This window comes from Gigantopelta aegis, chromosome 14, assembly GCF_016097555.1.
Source record: "Gigantopelta aegis isolate Gae_Host chromosome 14, Gae_host_genome, whole genome shotgun sequence".
In the NCBI taxonomy this organism is placed as follows: Eukaryota; Metazoa; Mollusca; class Gastropoda; order Neomphalida; family Peltospiridae; genus Gigantopelta; species Gigantopelta aegis.
Window position 1 is genome coordinate 11,062,487 of NC_054712.1, and position 23,954 is coordinate 11,086,440.

Here is a 23,954-nt window from a genome sequence, read left to right on the forward strand (position 1 = left end):
ACAAACCGAACCAAAATGATAACGGTCACGTGGTATACCAACGTCTGTGACATTGAAATGGAAATATCTCGTCTAAAAATAGATTAGACCTTGTCTGCTCAACGGTTTTTTCTCAAACGTGCGCCCGTTTTTCAGAAATACGAAAAATGCATTTTGTGGTATTACAAAAACCAGGATTACCAGGATTACCAAAAAAAACTTCAGGTGAATGGAAATGTATATTCTAAATAATAAACGGTAAGTAAAGTGCAATTTTATTTGTGAAAAAATGGGTTTAATAGCGAAAAACAACGCCGTAATGGTTAACAACTAGCCGTAACTAGGGTGTGTCTCTTTAAGGCAGAGATGAATTTTACTTACAGAATGCAGGAAATTGCATTTCAAGAAATCTATTTTTCAAAATTTTAAGGGAGAGCATACCCCGAACTTTGCTATGCACAGCCCCCTCCCAATGTCTACTTGCTTCTACCCATCTTCATAAATCAAGGCTAATATTCGTTCCTCGTATTCAGCCTTGATACATGTAGTCAAGATTACTGATATCCACTACTAGCGCCCTCTATTGGAAGAAAATTTGTAACACCAATTATGTCCCTTACACGATGACATCGCTGACCAATCACAGCATCGGTAACATGTGACAATCTTGAAAGCAATATTAAAAAATTAACCGCCGGACGCTGACGCTGCCATCTTTGTTTAACAAGGGAATCTATAAGGAGCGTTGCGATTCGTTGCAATCAGATCTCATCGCATCCAATGAAATTTAAGCATTTTGTGGCACGATTTCTTGACGACATGTATCCAATCTAATTAAAATTAGCTCCACTATTACATGTGGATCTAACACCAGCCAGTTGGAGCTCATGTCCACCAATCAAAACCTTACTTGCAGAATCCTGCCAGTGTTTTAAAACTAACAACACTGCGTAGTCCCCAATGTCCAGGTAACATTTCGTCTGTAAATAATAATTTAAATATTGACCAATCACACTTCGCCTTTTATAACGTTATTTGGGAGCATACAAATTCTAAAAATATCGGGCGAGTCTATTTAATGGCCGCAGTACAGCGAACCATACCAATACGTACGGGATGGGTTATCAGTCTTCAATTTTACATTACAAATTGTTTGTTTATTTATTAAAAAAACTAAACAAACTAAATCAGTCTTCAGTTTTACATTACAAATTATTTATTTTATAAAATAAAACATGTTTTAAGGCATTCGTAATTCACACGAAACATGTCGTATACCCTCAGGATAATTCGGAATGTTTTCAAATTATTTTTAAATCACTGGCAGGATTCTGCAAGTAAGGTTTTGATTGGTGGACATGAGCTCCAACTGGCTGGTGTTAGATCCACATGTAATAGTGGAGCTAATTTTAATTAGATTGACATGTATCAAGGCTGAATACGAGGAACGAATATTAGCCTTGATTTATGAAGATGGCTTCTACCGTACATTACATTCTAGTGTTGTCCAATATTTTTTTCACGTAGATACTATAGCCTCCAGGAGTCCAATATATATATATATATATTGGACATAATATACCGGCCTCGGTGGCGTAGTGGTTAGGCCATCGGTCTACAGGCTGGTAGGTACTGGGTTTGGATCCCAGTCGAGGCATGGGATTTTTAATCCAGATACGGACTCCAAACCCTGAGTGAGTGCTCCGCAAGGCTCAGTGGGTAGGTGTAAACCACTTGCACCGACCAGTGATCCATAACTGGTTCAACAAAGGCCATGGTTTGTGCTATCCTGCCTGTGGGAAGCGCAAATAAAAGATCCCCTGCTGCTAATCGGAAGAGTAGCCTATGTAGTGGCGACAGCGGGTTTCCTATCAAAATCTGTGTGGTCCTTAACCATATGTCTGACGCCATATAACCGTAAATAAAATGTGTTGAGTGCGTCGTTAAATAAAACATTTCTTTCTTTTTTCTTGGACATAATATTGAACTCGAGTACTCAAGGGTCAAACTTGACCCGGACCCGAGTACCCGACAGTTATACTAGACGATAGTTAATGAGACTAAGGAATAAAATAAAATAGCACTATGCATCTTCATTCCAGCGCTGAATATGGATGCGAAATAATGCCATTGCGCACATTCGACTTGTGTTTTCCCTCCATGTCTCATAGCCCTATAATATAGGCTGAATAGCAGCAAGCATATGACAGAAAGACATAAAATAAATAGAATTAAATGAGTGTTTTTCCTTGCACAGGTACTCGAGTCCTGTGAATGTTGTTACATTGCACTGTACTGTTATTCAGTTGGAATGTATTGTTATTTTACATTGTTACTTATAATTGTAGATACATCACATTGTAGTGTTATTCAGTTACTCCTTGTAGATACACTACATTGTAGCAGTGTTCGAGATTAAAATTTTGGGGCAGTATCCCAGTTGGATACTAACATTTCAAAATCTGGTATCCCACCTGAGAATTTAGTATTATATGGTATCCCGGTGGGATACTGGGTTCTTGAAGTCTGGTATCCAAAATTAAATTCTGGTATCCCCGGGATATGGGGATACTGTTAAACCAACTGTTATGCGACCAGGTTGGCGGACATGTGAGGCCTTGGGCCTCACAAACGAGTGGACGAAGACCACGAGGGTGTGTGAGCTCGAGAGGGGTTCGCCCCCTCTCGCACCGGAATATTTTGTAAATCTTAAGTCACAAAAGGTGCTTCTTTTCTGGCATTTAATAGTTGATTTAAATAAAGTTAACCATAATCTATCTCATGATCTGCGGCACCGGTCACGCTGAAGTAGTAGGGCCTAGATGATCATAGGCCTAAATATGTGCGGCCAGTGGGCTAATCTCACCCGGAACATTTTGAAAATAAAAGCTCATATAGATACGATTTCCTGTCATCTGGGGATAGTATTTTGCCGTCTTTCATTGCATAAAATATTATTTTCGATTTATGGTTTTCAACATGCCAACAGCCAGCAATAGACAATTCCCCTGCATGAAATTTGCCCGGGCCCTTGTCAATTGACGCTATTTTTGCTCTGCAGAGTCTTATAACTATGACACTTGGCAGTAAGAAAAGACTATTGTGCTTTCATTGACTTTAGTAAAGCATTTGATACAGTTGAGCATAAGGCATTGTGGCTAAAAATTTATAAATTAGGATTAAATAGTAAGCTTGTAAATGTTTAAAATCAATGTATGGTCAGATAAAATCATGTGTGAAATATCAGGGAAATATATCTGAATCCTTCTGGTACAAATCCGGTCTAATTCAAGGAGAAGCTCTTTCGCCATTCTTGTTTTCTTTATTTGTTAACGATCTAGAAATGGAACTGTTAAATTCCACCGACCGACTATACCAGTTAAATATGTTTCATCTCTGTCTACTGATGTATGCCGATGATACAGTATTGTTTTCCGAAAGTGCGCCTGAATTGCAGAGTATGTTAGACACTTTGTATATATACTCAAACAAATGGAATTTAAAAGTAAATATTAATAAAAGTAAAATTGTATTATTCAGAAAAGGTGGAAATGTGAAACCTGAAGAAAGGTGGACATAGGTAATAAAGGTAGAAAAGCTATGGCTTCTATTTGGTAAAACTAGTAACTATTTCTTAAATGCAGAAACATTACTATCACTGTTTGATACATATGTTAGTAGTATTTTAAAGTATGGCTGTGAAGTTTGGGGTTTTAACAAAGCAAATAGTCACAAGATCCTACATTTACAATTCTGTAAACGTATTTTAGGCGTGAAAAGGAGCACTACTAATATGATGGTCTATTTTGAATTAGGTAGATCACCTTTGTACATAAGTAGGAACATCCATATGGTTAAATATTGGATAAATTTGTTGAATACAGATAACTGTATTTTGAAAGAGTGTTATAACACCCTATATGACGAGTGCATAAGAAAACCACGTTCTGTTAACTGGGTTAGTCAAATAAGAGACCTGCTTCATACTAATGGTTTTGGTCACATATGGTATAATCAAAATGTAGAAAATCGCAATACATTTATATCACTATTCAAACAGAGAATGACTGATCAATTTATCCAATCTATGTATGCTGTATTCAACAATTCTCCAAAATGTCTGTTATACAAATTCGTTGTTAATAATTATTGCTTACAACCTTATCTTCAGAAACCTATTGCCTTGAAATGCAAACATATTTTAAGTAAATACAGATTATCTTCCCATAATCTCTTTATAGAAACGGGCAGATACCATAATATTGACAGGAATAATAGAATTTGTCGTCTGTGCAATATGAATGTTGTAGAAGACGAATAACACTTTGTTCTAGTGTGTCCTTTCTTCAATAACATAAGAGATAAATATATTAAACCTTTTTATTACAATAAACCATCAACATTTAAATTAACGCAACTACTGTCCAGCGACAATTCAAAACAGCTAATTAAATTGTGTAAGTATTTGAAAACTGCTACCACGCATAGAACAGACAACATTGATACATGACATATGTTATTATTGTATATTATTGCTATGTATGCATTACCCATTTACTATAGAATTTTATCGATTGTAACCCGATGCTACATACCATTCCTCGCAGTGTGCACATTATACTATTTTTATATAAATATGCATGTATGCCTACAAAATGTATATTTTTTGGTAAAAATAAAATGTGTGTTTACTCGCAAGGACTAAGATTTACTAAAAATCATAATATGCAAATTGCCAATGATGAAGTGACGGGCGGCTGTCTGTCAAAAATTACCGCTCGCTGATTGGATTAGAGGAGCCAAGCTGTTGAGAGGCAATCTACGTTGCACCGCTGAGATTGTGCCGCTTGTATTAACGACTCCCGCTTTATCACTGCTGGATATTGGGGAGGCCCGGTTTTAATTTCGTTCGACACGTGGACATTTTGATGGGCGTTCATCGTTGTTCTTAGAGCGGTTGGCGAGGAGCGAATTCTAACTACATTGTACCGTACACATGGTACAAGGAGAGACTGCGAAATAATATTTTTAGGGGAGAATTATTCATGGACGGAATATACCAGCAAAGTAAGAAAAAAACACAACAAACTATTTCACCAACTTATTTATGTATTTATATGAATTTATTTTCAGCATATATTATTAATATTGTACAGGCCTAGTAGTGGTAGTCCACATGGATGGAAACTACTAGGCCTAGCGCCTGCTTCAGGCTTTTGCCGGTAAGGTCAGAGTCAGCTGGCGATTGGCAATATTTCTCCACAGCCGCTTACTGGGGTTGGAGAACACTACACTGAATAACACTACAACAGTGTTTGAGATTAACAGTCTGTTAATCTCAAACACTGTTGTAGTGTTATTCAGTTGCTCCTTGTAGATACATTACATTGTAGTGTTATTCAGTTGCTCCTTGTAAACACATTACATTGTAGTGTTATTCAGTTGCTCCTTGTAGATACATTACATTGTAGTGTTATTCAGTTCTATGTAAATACATCACATTGTAGTGTTATTCAGTTGCTCCTTGTAAGCACATTACATTGTAGTGTTATTCAGTTGTTCCTTGTAAATACATCACATCGTAGTGTTATTCAGTTGCTCCTTGTAAGCACATTACATTGTAGTGTTATTCATTTGCTCCTTGTAGGTACATTACATTGTAGTGTTATTCAGTTGCTCCTTGTAAACACATCACATTGTAGTGTTATTCAGTTGCTCCTTGTAAACACATTACATTGTAGTGTTATTCGGTTGCTCCTTGTAGATACATTACATTGTAGTGTTATTCAGTTGCTCCTTGTAGATACACTACATTGTAGTGTTATCCAGTTGTTCTGTGCAGATACATTACATTGTAGTGTTATTCAGTTGCTCCTTGTAAATACATTACATTGTAGTGTTATTCAGTTGCATCCTTGTAGATACATTACATTGTAGTGTTATTCAGTTGCTCCTTGTAGATACACTACATTGTAGTGTTATCCAGTTGTTCTGTGTAGATACATTACATTGTAGTGTTATTCAGTTGCTCCTTGTAAATACATTACATTGTAGTGTTATTCAGTTGCTCCTTGTAGATACATTACATTGTAGTGTTATTCAGTTGCTCCTTGTAGATACACTACATTGTAGTGTTATCCAGTTGTTCTGTGTAGATACATTACATTGTAGTGTTATTCAGTTGCTCCTTGTAAACACATTACATTGTAGTGTTATTCGGTTGCTCCTTGTAGATACATTACATTGTAGTGTTATTCAGTTGCTCCTTGTAGATACACTACATTGTAGTGTTATCCAGTTGTTCTGTGCAGATACATTACATTGTAGTGTTATTCAGTTGCTCCTTGTAAATACATTACATTGTAGTGTTATTCAGTTGCAACCTTGTAGATACATTACATTGTAGTGTTATTCAGTTGCTCCTTGTAGATACACTACATTGTAGTGTTATCCAGTTGTTCTGTGTAGATACATTACATTGTAGTGTTATTCAGTTGCTCCTTGTAAATACATTACATTGTAGTGTTATTCAGTTGCTCCTTGTAGATACATTACATTGTAGTGTTATTCAGTTGCTCCTTGTAGATACACTACATTGTAGTGTTATCCAGTTGTTCTGTGTAGATACATTACATTGTAGTGTTATTCAGTTGCTCCTTGTAGATACATTACATTGTAGTGTTATTCAGTTGTTCCTTGTAAATACATCACATTGTAGTGTTATTCAGTTCCTCCTTGTAAGCTGTCACGGGGATCCTATAATACCCGTAACTGAATGAAACATGATTGTCCAAATATCTCTCCTAACTGTATATCTATTAGATCTCTCTGTAACAGGCAGTTATACCCGCGTGGCTCGTCTAGGTATGATCAGAGATAAGATCTTATATAAAGTATATATTATTATAGCACGTTTAGTTCACTAGAAAACACAACAAAAACACAATACACTTTGGAATCTGTATTAACCTACACTGACAAATGTACTGCCGCAGTAGTTAATTAACAACAACAAATAATAACAACCCAGAACTGATCACTTAATTAGTTAATCTCTAGGTGTCTAGTATACACAATATGCTAATCACTTCACCGTGACACAACACCCACACGTGATAATTGAGAAACGCTTCCAGGAGAACATAATTAATAAAGGAATTACAACTCTATTCCTAACTGGTTAATTTTTAATTAACCCTTAACTACTCATTCAGTAACGTGTGATAATTGAGAAACGCTGCCAGGAGAACTTAATTAATAAAGGAATTACAACTATTCCTAACTGGTTAAATTTTAATTAACCCTTAACTACTCATTCAGTAACCTTGTAACACAGAATTAATACTGGTACCTATCACAATAAAGACAATAACCTACAGTTTACCTAGGTCCTCTAGGATGACTGGCTAAGCCTTAATAATTATTTAGAACAGTGAGCCTACAGTATACTGCATCAGATGACCGGCAGCACTGTCTAAATAATATTGGTATAATACAGTATTAAAATATTTAAAGTCACATCAATCACATCAAGGTTATACAACAGAGCAGAAATAATATATAATTACCACGTCCGGGCTGAACTTATATATTTCGATCAGTGGACGACGTCCGTTTCCCCTGCAGCCTTCCTATGTTTCTCCCCAATATCGCTAAAACCCTAGCTATTTATTATAAATCCCAATATCGCCTGGGGGTACATCGCGGCACCGAATACCTACAAGTGATATTTCAAAAAAATTCCTTAGATGGCCAGACTTGCTGACGCCTAGTCGCCAAAATCATGGCCTCCGCACCTGGGCTGGGTGTGTATTGGAAGGAGCACAACCACCGTCGCGCAGAGGTATTACGTAACAAAGTGCCCACCTGGACTTAAGTGCATATTGGAACTGCACACAGCCCTCTAAAACAATTAATATCGCCACAGGCGAAAACAAAATTAAGAGCATGTTCCGTCACATAAGCACATTACATAGTAGTGTTGTTTGGTTGCTCATTGTAAGTACATTACAGTGTAGTGTTATTCAGTTGCTCATTGTAAGTACATTCCATTGTAGTGTTGTTCAGTTGCTCATTGTAAGTACATTACATTGTAGTGTTATTCAGTTACTCCTTGTAGGCACATTACATTGTAGTGTTATTCAGTTACTCCTTGTAGGCACATTACATTGTAGTGTTATTCAGTTGCTCCTTGTAAATACATCACATTGTAGTGTTATTAAGTTACTCCTTGTAAGCACATTACATTGTAGTGTTAATCGGTTGCTCCGTGTAGGTACATTACATTGTAGTGTTATTCGGTTGCTTCTTGTAGATACATTACATTGTAGTGTTGTTCAGTTGCTCATTGTAAGTACATTACATTGTAGTGTTGTTCAGTTGCTCATTGTAAGTACATCACATTGTAGTGTTGTTCAGTTGCTCATTGTAAGTACATCACATTGTAGTGTTGTTCAGTTGCTCATTGTAAGTACATCACATTGTAGTGTTGTTCAGTTGCTCATTGTAAGTACATCACATTGTAGTGTTGTTCAGTTGCTCATTGTAAGTACATCACATTGTAGTGTTGTTCAGTTGCTCATTGTAAGTACATCACATTGTAGTGTTGTTCAGTTGCTCATTGTAAGCACATCACATTGTAGTGTTGTTCAGTTGCTCATTGTAAGCACATCACATTGTAGTGTTGTTCAGTTGCTCATTGTAAGTACATTACATTGTAGTATTATTCAGTTGCTCCTTGTAAGTACATCACATTGTAGTGTTGTTCAGTTGCTCCTTGTAAGTACATCACATTGTAGTGTTGTTCAGTTGCTCATTGTAAGTACATTACATTGTAGTGTTGTTCAGTTGCTCCTTGTAAGTACATCACATTGTAGTGTTGTTCAGTTCTAGCCCTGAATTTGTTTCTTTTGCAAACAAGATAATTTCACGTTAAAAAAATTTCAGTACCGTGTGAAAAATACACCTTCGAGTGTGACAACGGCCGCTGCATCAGTGCAGTACTGAGTTGTGCAAAGTATGACCACTGCGGTGACAAGAGCAACAGCTGTGGGCTTGTTATGTGGATCGCCGTCGGCGTCGTCGTGACCATTTTAGTCATCATTGGGGTCTGTGTGGGAGTCTGCTGTTGTATTCGAAAGAGAAAACAGAATCAAAGAATGCAACAGGTAAGTAAAGTTCGTTTTGTTTTGATAGAATCATGTGGGAGAAAATCACGATTTCTCGACTGTTTTCTCTACCCGTGAAACATTTTCAATAGCTTATGATAAAGTATGTTTTGTTTAACGATACCACTAGAGCACATTCAGCTCTTTGCATTGCGACCAATTTGGTTGCGTATGTGACCATTTTGTTCATTTCGCAACTAAAACATTTTATATTATCTATATAACAATACAGGTTACTGAAGTAGGCGCCATCTGGCTCCTAGATGGAAACGTTAATGTAGAAGTCTGCACATTACTTTATCAATCCTTGACTGGCTATTGAATGTCAAACATTTGGTAATAATACTAATATGGTCTTAGAGAGGAAACCTGCTACATTGTTTCCATTAGTAGCAAGGGATTTTTTATATGCACCATATCCCATGGACAGGCTAGACTTACTTATGTAGGTGGACCCATTGGGCTATTTCCCATTCCAGCCAGTGCACCACGACTGGTACATTAAAGGCCGTGGTATGTACTATCCTGTCTGTGGGATGGTACATATAAAAGATCCCTTGCTGCTAACTGAAAAGAGTATCCCATGAAGTGGCGACAGTCCGATGCCATATAACTGTAAATAAAAAGTGTTGAGTGCGTCGTTAAATAAAACATTTCTACATTTCTACTTATGTAGTAGTAGTGCTTATAGCGGTGTGCTGAAGATCATGTTTATTGCGGTAATCTAAAGTGCATCTCACAGGCATCGCGTTTTTTTCAAATTATGTAATTTACTACAAATTATTATTTCCCAGCCAATTGATTTGTAAATTGCACACACAAATTGTATTTCTTAGTTATTTCCAAAACACTTTTACGTTTCTTCTCATGTCAAACCAAACTGAAATTATTTACAAAAAATGTTTTAATAGAATGATGGGATGCGCTATAGGTACCATTATGTCATCATGTAAGTCTTGCTATCAACATTTCAAGCCGATCTCTATCTTTGTGCTGGGGTGTCTTTAAACATCAATCCATTCCATTCCATTCAAATGTAATTTTATATATATATATATATATATATATATATATATATGTGTGTGTGTGTGTGTGTGTGTGTGTATATATATATATATATATATATATATATATATATATATATAAAAAGTTATTAGAATGAAGTGTATCGGATGAATAAATAAAAAGATAGAATTTCACGTTTTAATGGGAAAAATAATTTCAACAAATCATATATATATATATATATATATATATATATATATACATATATATATATATATATATATATATATATATATATATATATATATATATATATATATATATATATATATATATATATATATATAGACACACACACTAGTATGCTGTATGCATGCACTCACTGTACATTGCGTTTGATAAAAATTTAAACTGCAAGCAAGACATGGCACAAGACGATGACGTCATAGAACAATAAAGCCAATTAAATATGATTTGTTCAAATTATGTTTTTATTTACCAGGTATGTTAGAAATATACAGAACTTCACATACGTTGTTTTAGTTTCCTATTTATTGCACTCGTTTATTTCGTGCAAGATGATATACCACGAGACCGCGTATCGGTCGAGTGCCTGCGGTATGTTCTTGTGCGAAATAATCAAGTGCAATAAATAGGAAGTGAAAACAACGTATGTGAAGTTCTGTATTTCTTACATACATTCTTTTCTTATTTACAAAAACATTGGGTTTTGTTTTGTTTTATTTAACGTTATAACTACACTTTCTTAAATGTATTAAAAAATCCTCCTATCATGGATTTTCTAAACGTTAAGAATCATACACTGCGGTAATCTTATATCCTGTTTTCAAATAGATGTCACGTCATTTGTAAATCATACATGATGTCAGTGACAATAAGACGCTAACGTCAGTAAAAATAAAAAGGGAATTCCACCATTTACAAGTTCTGGTCCAGATCACACATACACATGTATGTGTGATACAAGATAAATGTATCACGTGGTTTGAAAATGTCTTTATCACTATAATAGTAAGATTGAATAGGTACATGTATGTAATCATTATATATCACCCACAGTCAGTGGCGAACACGGTGTGCAATTGAGCAGAGGTCACAACAGTGTTGTGATGCTGGCAGATGGGGAAGGGGGCTGTTAGTAATATTGCAAATTTGTTAATATATAATTATATACACATTGTATATAGAGAGAGGTTATTATTACCAGTGTTTTTCGGTATCGTCAGTATCATATATATTAGGAATATAAATTGTATTATGCGAGCATAATACATTATTTTTATTCCTAATATATGATACTGACGATACTGAAACACACGAGGGTATATAATAATCTCTTTATCAATAATCTCAAGCTCAATATGTATTTTTGTAAATTGCATATGCAGCTTTAATTCTTGTCAGCCATGACCCGATATTCAAATGATATAAGAATATGTGACGCGGTGTCTTTTTGAGTGAAAATGACGTCAAACTTGAATGACGATATTTTGGATATCCTTACATAAAAATAAACTGGTGCTTACTGTTTTTTGTTTTCTGAATGTTGGACAGCTTTTGGTGTAAAGTTGCTATTGAAATATATTTGTTTGATGACCATGAATGCATACGTCAATTATCGAGTGTCACCATAGTTCGTTTGGTTAAATGTCAATAAACGTAGTGCCATAATTTGCAAAGTTATCAAATTCTGAAAGTATATGATCTAAAAAATATCACATACGTTGATTACACTGGGTATATGCTAGCCATTGTATGATAAGCCCTTGTTAAGAACGAGATGCTCGTGACGGGATGATGTGAGGGGTGAGGGGTGGGGGTGCAGACAGAATGGCAGCAGTCAAAATGTCAACGGACAAAATGTCAATATGCTATTAATGTGGTATTCAGGTCAAAATGTCAACCTGTGTGTAAGTGTATGTGCGTGTGGATTATCATGGGAAATGCTTCCTAATTTGGAAATTGGTACTGGATTGAAAGAATCTCAATAGTCAAAAATTAATTTCCTTGCTCATTACAAAATTTGGAATAATTAAAGAATGCTTCATCGTTGGTTGTACACCCATTTGATTTTTAAAATATTTTTTAATGTTGTTCCCTTATTGACAAGATCATATATATATATATATATATATATATATATATATATATATATATATATATACGTTTAGTGCTGACAACGTTATGCAAGTAGTGTTTTGATTGGTCAAATGAAAGGTTACACAATGGAACGTTTTCTCTTCTTTTTAATGTTTTGTTGTTGTTGGGTTGGGTTTTTGGGTGGGAATTACAAATGTATAATCTGAAAGTTGACATTTTGACCTTGGTACCACTTTTGTAGCCGACATTTTGACTTTTCCACAGACAGTTTGACCATTGACATTTTGACCATTGACATTTAAACCGTTGACATTTTGTCCTACAACCGATACAAGGGGTGTGGAAATAACCCTTCTTGTTTGTGATTGGAACATACAACCACAAACTGTCTGTCACCAAGCGTGTGTGTAGGAATGTTATCAGGTTTTCTAGACTGGTGAACGAAGTTTATGGGGGCAGTCAAATCGTGCTCGTACAAAACAAAAAAATTATATATATATATATATATTTAAAAAAAGAAGAAAATCACCAATGCCTAGTCACACTTTTGTGAACATTCAATAAATTTGCGATGTCTTCAACATGAAAAAAGTTGAAATTTGTTTTGTTTAACGACACCACTAGAGCACATTGATTTATTAATCATTGGCTATTGGATGTCAAACATTTGGTAATTTTAACCTGTAGTCTTAGTGAGGAAAGCCGCTACATTTTTTCATTAGTAACAAGGGATCTTTTATATGCACCCTCTCACAGACAGGATAGCACATACCACGACCTTTGATATACAAATTTGCAACAGTGTGACGTCTTAAATGTGAAGAACACCTCAGGGCCGTGAGCATGCTGCAAGCTGGCACCAGACACCGAAATGTGGGCCGTATATGGGCCAATTTCACAAAAAGGGGCAAATAACAGTAAAGAATATTTTAAAATATAAAATGTTGGGTTTTTTCTCTTTAATAAGTAATATCTAAAGCAGGTGTGTTAAGTGGTGCATAATTTGAAGTAGCAAAACTAGAGATGTATACCTTTTTAAAATGCCCATAAAAATGTTTTCGTGCTTCTATTTTTACCCTTAATCGTAAGGCATAATAGTAAACAATAGTCTTTACCGTTATGTCTTCACCATTAATTTATTAATAGCAAACAAAATTAATAAGAAATACTTTTATAAATGTATATAGATATCTATAATTGTTACTATTACAGGCATATGTAACATGTAATGCTAGACTGGATGATTGTGGAAAAAACTGTCAAATCTATCTTTTCCATTATTCAACATAGATAACGGTAAAGACAAAAATTATAACATAAATACACATAATATGGTATTTGTGCCATCCATAATGGTGTGCAGACAGAAACACTTTATTTTAGGGAGTTTTGCGATTCCATAACAATAACATGTGCTTTTGTACACAATAACGGAGTGGACATTTTGGGTATATAATTTTAACCACAAGCTTTTCTTATGTATCTACATGGCCAAATATTATATCCAGTGTATCAAGTGATGATGCTTTTTATTTACATTATATGCCGTTTTGTGGCAAATATTTGAGCTGCAATGTCTTTACCATTATTTACCCCCTTTTGTGAAAATAGCCCATATACTCAATCCTTCATATCAGTAAATTGTCTCTCGGAACAAATTAAAGAAAGGCAATGCGATCAATATTTACAAACATGGACAAATAGCATATCACTGCCATCAAGAGGCAAAACTTACTGATTATAAAGAACAACTATTCCTCGAAAGCTATATTAATTAATAAAATACCAGAAAAGTTGTGGACAATACTGTTAATAATTTAGAACATCTAACCATGTATATACCTACCAGTTGAAATTGGACGCTGGAATAATATATTTATAGAAGATAAAATGTGTACATTATGTAATGTAATGGACATTGGCAGCAAGTTCCATTATCTTTTTATTTGCCTTTTTTTTAATAATTCAAGGGTCCTGTTTTAACCCATATTATTATATCCGACCAAGTACTTTTAAATTTAAAAATCTAATGGAGAATAAACGAATCGGCTATCTAGTACTCTGAAGAAATTAGCATGTTTCATAAATGTAATAGTTGATTAATTTAAACGCCCTTGACTAAGGACATCTAAACCTCCCCAATCATTTAGCATATTATATATTTAAATAGAGAATAACTAGTTAATGGCATCGGATACAGGGGCGTGCGCAGGAAATTTTGCAGCGGGGGTGGGGGGAGGTGTCTGGCGAAGCCCAACACCGCGAGCGCCCCCCGAAATTTTTTGAAAAATTGACCCCCTTCTAGGGCTATTCTGAGGTGTTTTCTGCTGGCTAGCCGAGCTGCTTTCTGACCACATTTTTTTGAAAAAAAACTACATTAAAAATCGGGATATGAAAACAAAATTCGCCTTGAGCGGGGGGGGGGGGGGGTTTGGGTTCAACCCCCAAACACACACACACACACACACACACACACACACCCTGCGCACGCACCTGGGATATCTGCTTTATCCTGTGACGGTAAGAATGGGAAATTCCACGAGGCTCTGCGGTAGTGTGTTGTTGGTAAAATTACGGAACCAAAATTTCATTTCCCATGATTATTATATTGAGTACGACTATTCAGCAGAACCTATAAAGACAGTTTCCGATGGGTTCCCATGATCACAAGGCACGGAATCGAACAAGTGTTTCCCGTGAAATTTGAAATCCCTATGGCCTGTCATTTTCATTCAAATAAATAAACACCAAAAACAACCCCCAAAAACCAAAACAACAACCACATAATTTAAATAAAACATTTTGACATCCAGTAAGACTATGCTAATCACACACTGTAATGCTGTACAACAATACATATATATGTGTTTGTGTGTATGCGTGTGCCCCCATCGGCCTCGGTGGCACAGTGGTTAAGCCATCAAACTACAGGCTGGTAGGTACAGGGTTCGCAGCCCGGTACCGGCTCCAACCCAGAGCGAGAGTGGGAAGGTATAAGGTCACTACACTCTCTTCTCGCTCACTAAAAACTAACCTACTGTCCTGGACAGACAGCCCAGATAGCTGAGGTGTGCCCAGGACAGCGTGCTTGAACCTTAATTGGATATAAGCACGAAAATAAGTTGAAATTAAATAAATAAATGTGTGCACCTTTCTACGCCCGTGCATCTACATATCTTATTGTTACTGACAAGAAACCCAAACTGCTGACAGGACTAAGTGAAACTACTGGTACAAAGCAACTGATGTAAACAGGTCTGACAGGACTGAGTGAGACTACTGGTGCGAAGCAACTGGTGTAAACAGGTCTGACAGGACTGAGTGGGACTACTGGTGCGAAGCAACAGGTGTAAACAGGTCTGACAGGACTGAGTGAGACTACTGGTACGAAGCAACTGGTGTAAACAGGTCTGACAGGACTGAGTGAGACTACTGGTACGAAGCAACTGGTGTAAACAGGTCTGACAGGACTGAGTGAGACTACTGGTACGAAGCAACTGGTGTAAACAGGTCTGACAGGACTGAGTGAGACTACTGGTACGAAGCAACTGGTGTAAACAGGTCTGACAGGACTGAGTGAGACTACTGATACGAAGCAACTGATGTAAACAGGTCCGACAGGACTGAGTGAGACTACAGGTGCGAAGCAACTGATGTAAACAGGTCCGACAGGACTGAGTGAGACTACTGGTACGAAGCAACTGAGGTAAACAGGTCCGACAGGACTGAGTGAGACTACTGGTACGAAGCAACTGAGGTAAACAGGTCCGACAGGACTGAGTGAGACTACTGGTACGAAGCAACTGAGGTAAACAGGTCCGACAGGACTGAGTGAGACTACTGGTACGAAGCAACTGAGGTAAACAGGTCCGACAGGACTGAGTGAAACTACTGGTACGAAGCAACTGGTGTAAACAGGTCCGACAGGACTGAGTGAAACTACTGGTGCGAAGCAACTGGTGTAAACAGGTCCGGCAGGACTGAGTGAGACTACTGGTGCGAAGCAACTGGTGTAAACAGGTCCGGCAGGACTGAGTGAGACTACTGGTGCGAAGCAACTGGTGTAAACAGGTCCGGCAGGACTGAGTGAGACTACTGGTACGAAGCAACTGATGTAAACAGGTCCGACAGGACTGAGTGAGACTACTGGTACGAAGCAACTGGTGTAAACAGGTCCGACAGGACTGAGTGAGACTACTGGTACGAAGCAACTGGTGTAAACAGGTCCGACAGGACTGAGTGAGACTACTGGTACGAAGCAACTGGTGTAAACAGGTCTGACAGGACTAAGTGAAACTACTGGTACAAAGCAACTGAGGTAAACAGGTATGTGAGCATACATAAAAGCTTTCTCGGAGCATTATTATACACAAAAATTATTTCCCCTCAGCAACCCATTTAGCATTTAATCATGCACTTATATTATTAACTATTAAGTCTCTTCTTTCATCTTACCAATCAGGGTGGCATGCAAATGCAAGCTCCTCCAAGACACCGTTAGCCAGCTCCTATGGGATACCCTCCTCAGGCACCTGTTCCAGGATATCCTCAACAAGCATCACAAGGATTCCCTTTTCAGCAACCTGGTGCAGGAGGATTATTATCAGGCCTGTTATAGCTAGCTAGTGTGTCATAAACTACAGTCAGATTTATCTTGTTTTATTTATGGTCTTGCTTTTACAAAGTAAAAAGGTGAGGTATACGGGTAGGTATTGCTTTTGTTTCTGGCAGCAATGGTGTCAACCTTTTCACTTAACTCAATATTACGTTTCCCATTTGCATGTAGCTCCATTTGTCACAAACTGTAAGTCCTATGTTAGTGAGACGTGGTGGTTTGTAGATCAGGGGCCTAATTCACAAAGCTCTCTTAGGCTCTGCTAGACAACAAAGCATCCTCTTTGCTAGTTCATCAAGATTAACCTCGAGAGCATGCACTTGAGGTTAATCTTGATGAACTAGCTCTTTGCAAGTACATGTATTTTAGCATCGTACTGCGAGATCGCAAAGTTACGAGAGTTTAGTGAATTAGACCCCAGGCCCCTTCATAGCCAGTAAACAGGTACGAGCAGGGCACAATATTTCGTAAGAACCGTTTGTTCTGTTCGCATGTCGGTTACGCAACTTTAAAATCACGGGAACTGCCAATCGGTTATGTGGTGAACAATTACATTCTAAAATTAAAAGTACCATATATCAGTAATGAAAGTGAAGATCAGTTTATGTTTTTGAACCATCAGTGTAACAGAACCGTAGTTAGATATTTTAGGATTAGGTAGGCTTAACTCATAGGTTGCCGATAATTATATTCACGTTACCGAACAATCGGTTATTTAAGTAAAACTCCCGTGAACTGACTTCCAGTTACCTACGATTTTGAAATATTGTCCCCTGTACGAGTAACGTGTATAAACAGAAGACCATAGCCCATAAGTTACTACAGGTTACAATAAGTTAACTTGTGCCACACTGTTACCAGGAAGTAACTTCTGGGTCGGTATTGTTATTGCATGGTAACATTTCAACAATAATTAAATATTAATTACATTCATTACAATTTAAAGCCATCTCAATGCAGGGTTTCTGCCAGAAAGAAATTTTTGGGTATGACACTATGGAATTAAATATTTACAGTGTTTGTGCTGAATACAACCGCAGACGACATGGGGTATAGGGGGCCTCCCCCAAAAAGAAAATGGGTTAGGGTTAAGAAAATCATACACTAATGATAAGAGTCATTAATTTTGTCAAAAGGTCAACTTAAAAAAAAATCTTCTAAATAATTTGGGTATGGCGCCATACCCGTTTTACCCTCTGGCAGAAACCCTGCATTGTAAAAATTATGTTGTCCTTTTCATCAACATATACTATCCAGTCACTCTGATGACTATAGAGATATGCTACAAGATTGCGTATTTTGGATCAAATACAACCTACGAGCATAAAACGTATTGTACTTAATACATGCAAACTGTCATCAGTGTACAATATATCATTCGTAGTTAATACAATAATTTTTCATTCACTCATCATATAAACACTAGTCTCTGGTTATATGCGTGCATATTATGCCCATAATGCCATTTATCACAGCAAGGTTGGCATTGTGAACTATTTGATCCACCTCAAGCAACTTTATATGTAGATGGGGGTTTTGGGGGGAAATTATTGGTTTACCCTTAAAACGTAGTAGTTAGTTTGAAAATTGTTGTTTTAGGAGATACTAAACAAATACAGTACGTTATTTCTTTGTTATACCAGAATTGAAATGCTTGCCATATAGAAAATCCTGTATTTGAAGTATAAACTATTCTTTGGGGAATATATGTAGACTATAAGATAATGGTCACTTCTTACTCTAAGGTGGCCATTTTCGTGGCATTCTTGGATTAAAATGATGATGCAATATGTCAGTTAGCAAGAGGTCGTTATAAATTAATTCCTTAGCCCATAAAATTCATTCAATAACAAATATATCTTTCAAGTTGATGTAAAATGCGATAAATTACGATGTCCTTGTTATAAATTACGATTTTCTTATACATTGGCGGCCATCTTAGATTACCATGATGTTTCAATGCCTTAATTAGCTGGGAATAGTTGATGAATGTTGAAAGTGTATTTCAGTTTGTGTGTTTAAATAAAACAGTTCTGGTGGCCTTCTATGTGTACCATAATGAAAGGAATGGTTTCTTTCTGCTTAAGTTTTAAAGATCTACTCTGCCGTAACATTGCCTGTCAAAGTGTTTAGTGGCAGGCTATCATCCCTTATAAGGGGAGTGATCACACTTTCAACTGGAACTGAGATGCTCAAGGAAATGTTCTTCTTTTTTATCAATATATTTTCCTACACTGTATGACTACCCCTCCCCCCCCCCCCCCCCCCCCCCCCCAATACAATGTGCTCTCCAGTCTAGTCCCCCTCCTGCTAGAACTGTTACATATACACCTGGGGTTTACGAAACAGCCCTCTATTGCGACCTTTTTTTTTTTTTTTTCATCTGGCGACTAAAATATTTCATACTATCTATGATAGTATCTATATAAAAAGTGAAAGTAGCCAACATCTAGCTCCTAGATGGAAAAGTTAAAGGGGCTGCCAAAGTCTTGACTGCTTAGTAGTCATACAAAAGTGTGCATAAACCAAAAAATATTTGTTACCCGGTATATAAAAATGTTAAAAATCAAAGAGAATGACAGGGGCTGATAATGCTAGGTTTTTTTAGTGATTTTTTTAAAGTATCCTAGTAAATAATGTCTGTTTCCTGTAAATATGGATGAATAAAAATTGTATTTAATATAATTATTGTGTATTGTAAGTCTTATTGATATATGGTTAAAAAATTAAAAATACATAGCATTATATAAGATTAGTCTTCAGTGACGGATCCAGAAATCCATTTGGGGGGGGGGGGGGGGGGGGGGCAATGGGGGGGGGTGGGGGGGGGGGGGGGGGGGGGCATGTGGCTAAAGGCCACAAAGTTTCAGAAGGGATTCCTAGTTGTTTTCAACGTATAAAATGAAAAATTAATTTAACATAGAACTGTCGCAAAATTTAAAGGGGGTGGCCGGGCCCTTGGGATCTGCTGCTGATCTTATTGATAGGTGTATATGTTTAAAACTACATGATTGTATTATAACAATTGGTTTTAGTGTTACATGGTTATATAGGGTCTTATTGATGCATGTATTTGGTTTAAACTACATGGCATTGTGTGAAATTGGTCTTATTGATATATGGTTAATTTAAAACTACATGATTGTATTATAACAATTGGTTTTAGTGTTACATGGTTATATATGGTCTTATTGATGCATGTATTTGGTTTAAACTACATGGCATTGTGTGAAATTGGTCTTATTCATATATGGTTAATTTAAAACTACATGATTGTATTATAACAATTGGTTTTATTGTTACATGGTTATATATGGTCTTATTGATGCATGTATTTGGTTTAAACTACATGGCATTGTGTAAAATTGGTCTTATTCATATATGGTTAATTTAAAACTACATGATTGTATTATAACAATTGGTTTTATTGTTACATGGTTATATATGGTCTTATTGATGCATGTATTTGTGTGAAATTGGTCTTATTAGTCCCCTACTTGTCCAACGGGAGGGGACTATACGTTTCGTCAACATCCTTCTGTCTGTCAGTCCGTCGGTCATTCCCACTTACAGTTTTTCGGATGTTTTGGGGTTTTTTGTACAATGCTTCGAGGTACTGAACTGAAATTTTGTGTATAGAATTACCATGTACCGTTACAGATCAAGTTTGACTTTGAAAGCGATTTCCCAAGTTTTTACAGTTATCAACTTAGTAGATACGAAAACTTGTTGGGCCTGGTAGGGGACATGTATTGCTTTAGCAGTACTCTCAGAATGTTTGTTGATACATGTATATGTTTAAAACTGCATGGCATTGTATAAGATTGGTCTTATTGATACATACATGTATTTGTTTAAAACCACACAACAGTGTATAAGATTGGTCTTATTGATACATGCATGTATATGTTTAAAACCACACGACATTGTATAAGATTGGTCTTATTTATTCATACATGCATGTATATGTTTAAAACCACACGACATTGTATAAGATTGGTCTTATTCATACATGTATGTATTAATTGTTTACAACTACATGACATCGTATAATATATGGTTAATTTAAAATTAATATAAAAAATGGTTTTATTGTTATATTATTATATTTAGGGCGTGTTCAAAACCAAAATGGCATTTGTTAGTTAAAGGAGACTGTTCTGAGTCGTCTGCTATTGTAATAGGTGTCTTGACCACAGGACCGTCTAAACACCAAATCTTGTCTAAATGGGATAAATATTAGGTCTTCAACATGATACCGCTTAGACAGGTTCCACTGTGCCTTTTTCTTTTCTTCTTCTTCTTCTTCTTTTGGGGAGGTGGGGGGGGGGGGGGTGTCTTTAAAGGCGCAGACCCTAGTTTCAAATGGTAAAAATAGACACTACGTTTAGTTAATCTACATGTACAAACTTGTAACACACTTGGATAAGGTTACAACAGAGTGAAACAACCTGGTTCAGTGATAAAAACCTTAAAGAGACTGTCCCGAGTTTACAGTACTGTTGTTTCCGTCAGAACATGTTTAATAACTAAAACCGGCCTCCATGCTGTAGTGGTTAAGCCATTGGATATAAGACTGATAGGTGCAGGGTTCGCAGCCCGGTACCAGCTCCCACCCAGAGCGAGTTTTAACGACTCAGTGGATAGGTGTAAGACCACTACACCCTCTTCTCTCACTTACCACTAACAGCTAACCCACTGTCCTGGACAGACAGCCCAGATAGCTGAGGTGTGTGCCCAGGACAGCGTGATTGAGCCTTAATTGGATATAAGCACGAAAATAAGTTGAAACATAAAAATAATTAAAATTGCATAGAAATTATTTAATTTTCATGTTTAGAATATCGGTGTTTGCTACAAAGTGTTTCTGATCTCCTGAATGTCTCTTATATCGAAGCTGAGACTAGCTGTACAAAAATATATATATTGAAAAATAAAATAAAGTTTTAGCTACTACGTACAATTATTGTCAAACATTAGGACGACGAAACACACATTGAATATACAGACTGATATTCTCAGCAAGAAAATGTATTTAACGTGTAATTTTAGTTGTTAAAAAGGCAGTTAGTCAGAAACATCTTACAATGGCAGAAAACTCGAAACAATTTAACTAGTCCCTTTAAAACAGTCCTGTTAGTTAAAAACGTGTTAACAATGGCTGGAAATTCAGATCAGTCTCTTTAAAACAGCCCCCGTTACTCGAAAACATGTTAACAATGGCTGGAAATTCAGATCAGTCTCTTTAAAAAAGTCCCGTTACTCGAAAACATGTTAACAATGGCTGGAAATTCAGATCAGTCCCTTTAAAAAAGCCCCGTTATTCGAAAACATGTTAACATTATGGCTGCAAACTCGGGATAGTCCCTTTAAAGCAGCTCTGTCAATTGAAAACATGTTAATATATAATGACTGCAAACTCAGGACAGTTCCTTTAAAACAGTCCTGTTAGTTGGAAACATGATATCAATGGCTGCAAACTCTGGATAGTCCCTTTAAAACAGCCCCATTAGTCGAAAACATGTTGACGATGGCTGAAAATTCAGGACAATTCCTTTTAAACAGCCCTGTTAGTCGAAACATGATAACAATATGGCAGCAAACTTGGTATAGTCCGTTTTAAACAGCCGTGTTAGTCGAAACATGATAACAATGGCTGCAAACTCAGGATAGCCCCTTTAAAACAGCCCTGTTAGTCGAAACATGATAACAATATGGCTGCAAACTCTGGATAGTGCCTTTAAAACAGTCTGGTTAGTCTAAAACATGTTAATAATAGCAGCAAACTCAGACAATTTCTTTAAAACAACCATTAGTTGAAAACATGATAACAATATGGCTACAAACTCATGATAGTCCCTTTAAAACAGACCTGTTAGTCGAAAACATGTGAACAATTAATAGCTGCAAACTCAGGACATTCTCTTTAATCAATCAATTAACCACTTGACTCGTGCTTACATCCACTGAAGGTTCAAGCATGACTGTCTTGGGCACATCCTCCGAGATTCTCTTGTGGATGTGTCCAAGACAGGGAGGTCTCTTTAATGAAGTTCCTTTAATTTGTACATTACTATAGTGACTATTATATTATTATAAGTAAAGTGTTCTCACTCCACATAGTGTTCATTTTCTTCTGCTTTAAAGGGACAGACCATAGTCTTTAAACACTAAGGCATATTTTTTTCACTTAGACCCTAGTTTCAGCCCGTAAAACATGGACACTAAGTTTGGTTAATTTACAAACCTGTAACAAATTTTTATACACTAAATACACTAAAACGTGACTCCATAAATGTTAACTTCTCAGACGCACATGCTTTTTTAAAAATATGAAAAATGAATTTTGTGGTGTTAGAAACACTAAGATGACCAGAAAAACTTTGATTGTACGGAAAATGGATAATCTAAGTAATGTTTGATTTCAGTGATCGTAAATGGCTCTAATAGTGAAAATTATGCCTTAGTGTTTAAAACCTAAGATCTGTCCCTTTAATGGAACAGGCAAACCAGCTGCAGGTGGTGGGTTGATTGTCTTTTGAATTTTACTTCAACTTTTGTCTTTTGTGATTTGTTGTGAATAATTATTATATATTTGACTTGTTGCTGATATATTTGTTAATTAAAGGTTGAAAATATTGATGTCTTTGTGTTCCGTTGAAAATAATTTTAGGCATACTTTATTCAGTATTCAGGCATCTGGCCGGAAATACTGTACATAAGAACAAAATGCAAACAAATTTATTGGATGTGTGGTGTGTACAACATAGAACATAATTATTATATATCCTTTTAGCAAATATATGCATTAGCCATGGGCGTAGGAAGGTGCCAAAACGTAGGGTGGGGGTGCACACCCATGCACACACATATATATATATATATATATATATATATATTCTTTAAAAAAAATAGGGGAACCTGAAATATTAATGTTAATATCAACTATTAGACCGAACATACGTTTTTACTAGAGACATCCTAGCAAAGAACGTTCAGATATGTTTATCAACACACCGAAACACATTCCATAGTTTGCACATGCATCACGCAATTGCCCTGTGGGG

At 36.4% G+C, this 23,954-nt stretch overlaps 1 protein-coding gene across 1 annotated transcript in view; it reads left to right on the forward strand.

Moving 5' to 3' along the window:
• Positions 1-19,710, forward strand: part of LOC121388217 (low-density lipoprotein receptor-related protein 3-like) — a 38,863-nt gene extending 19,153 nt beyond the window's left edge. The window contains exons 4-5 of the mRNA XM_041519484.1: positions 8,926-9,146; positions 16,735-19,710. Coding sequence (XP_041375418.1) covers positions 8,926-9,146; positions 16,735-16,773 — 260 coding nt within the window. The 3' untranslated portion in view covers positions 16,774-19,710. The remainder of the gene's footprint in view (positions 1-8,925; positions 9,147-16,734) is intronic.
• The last annotated feature ends 4,244 nt before the right edge of the window (positions 19,711-23,954 follow it).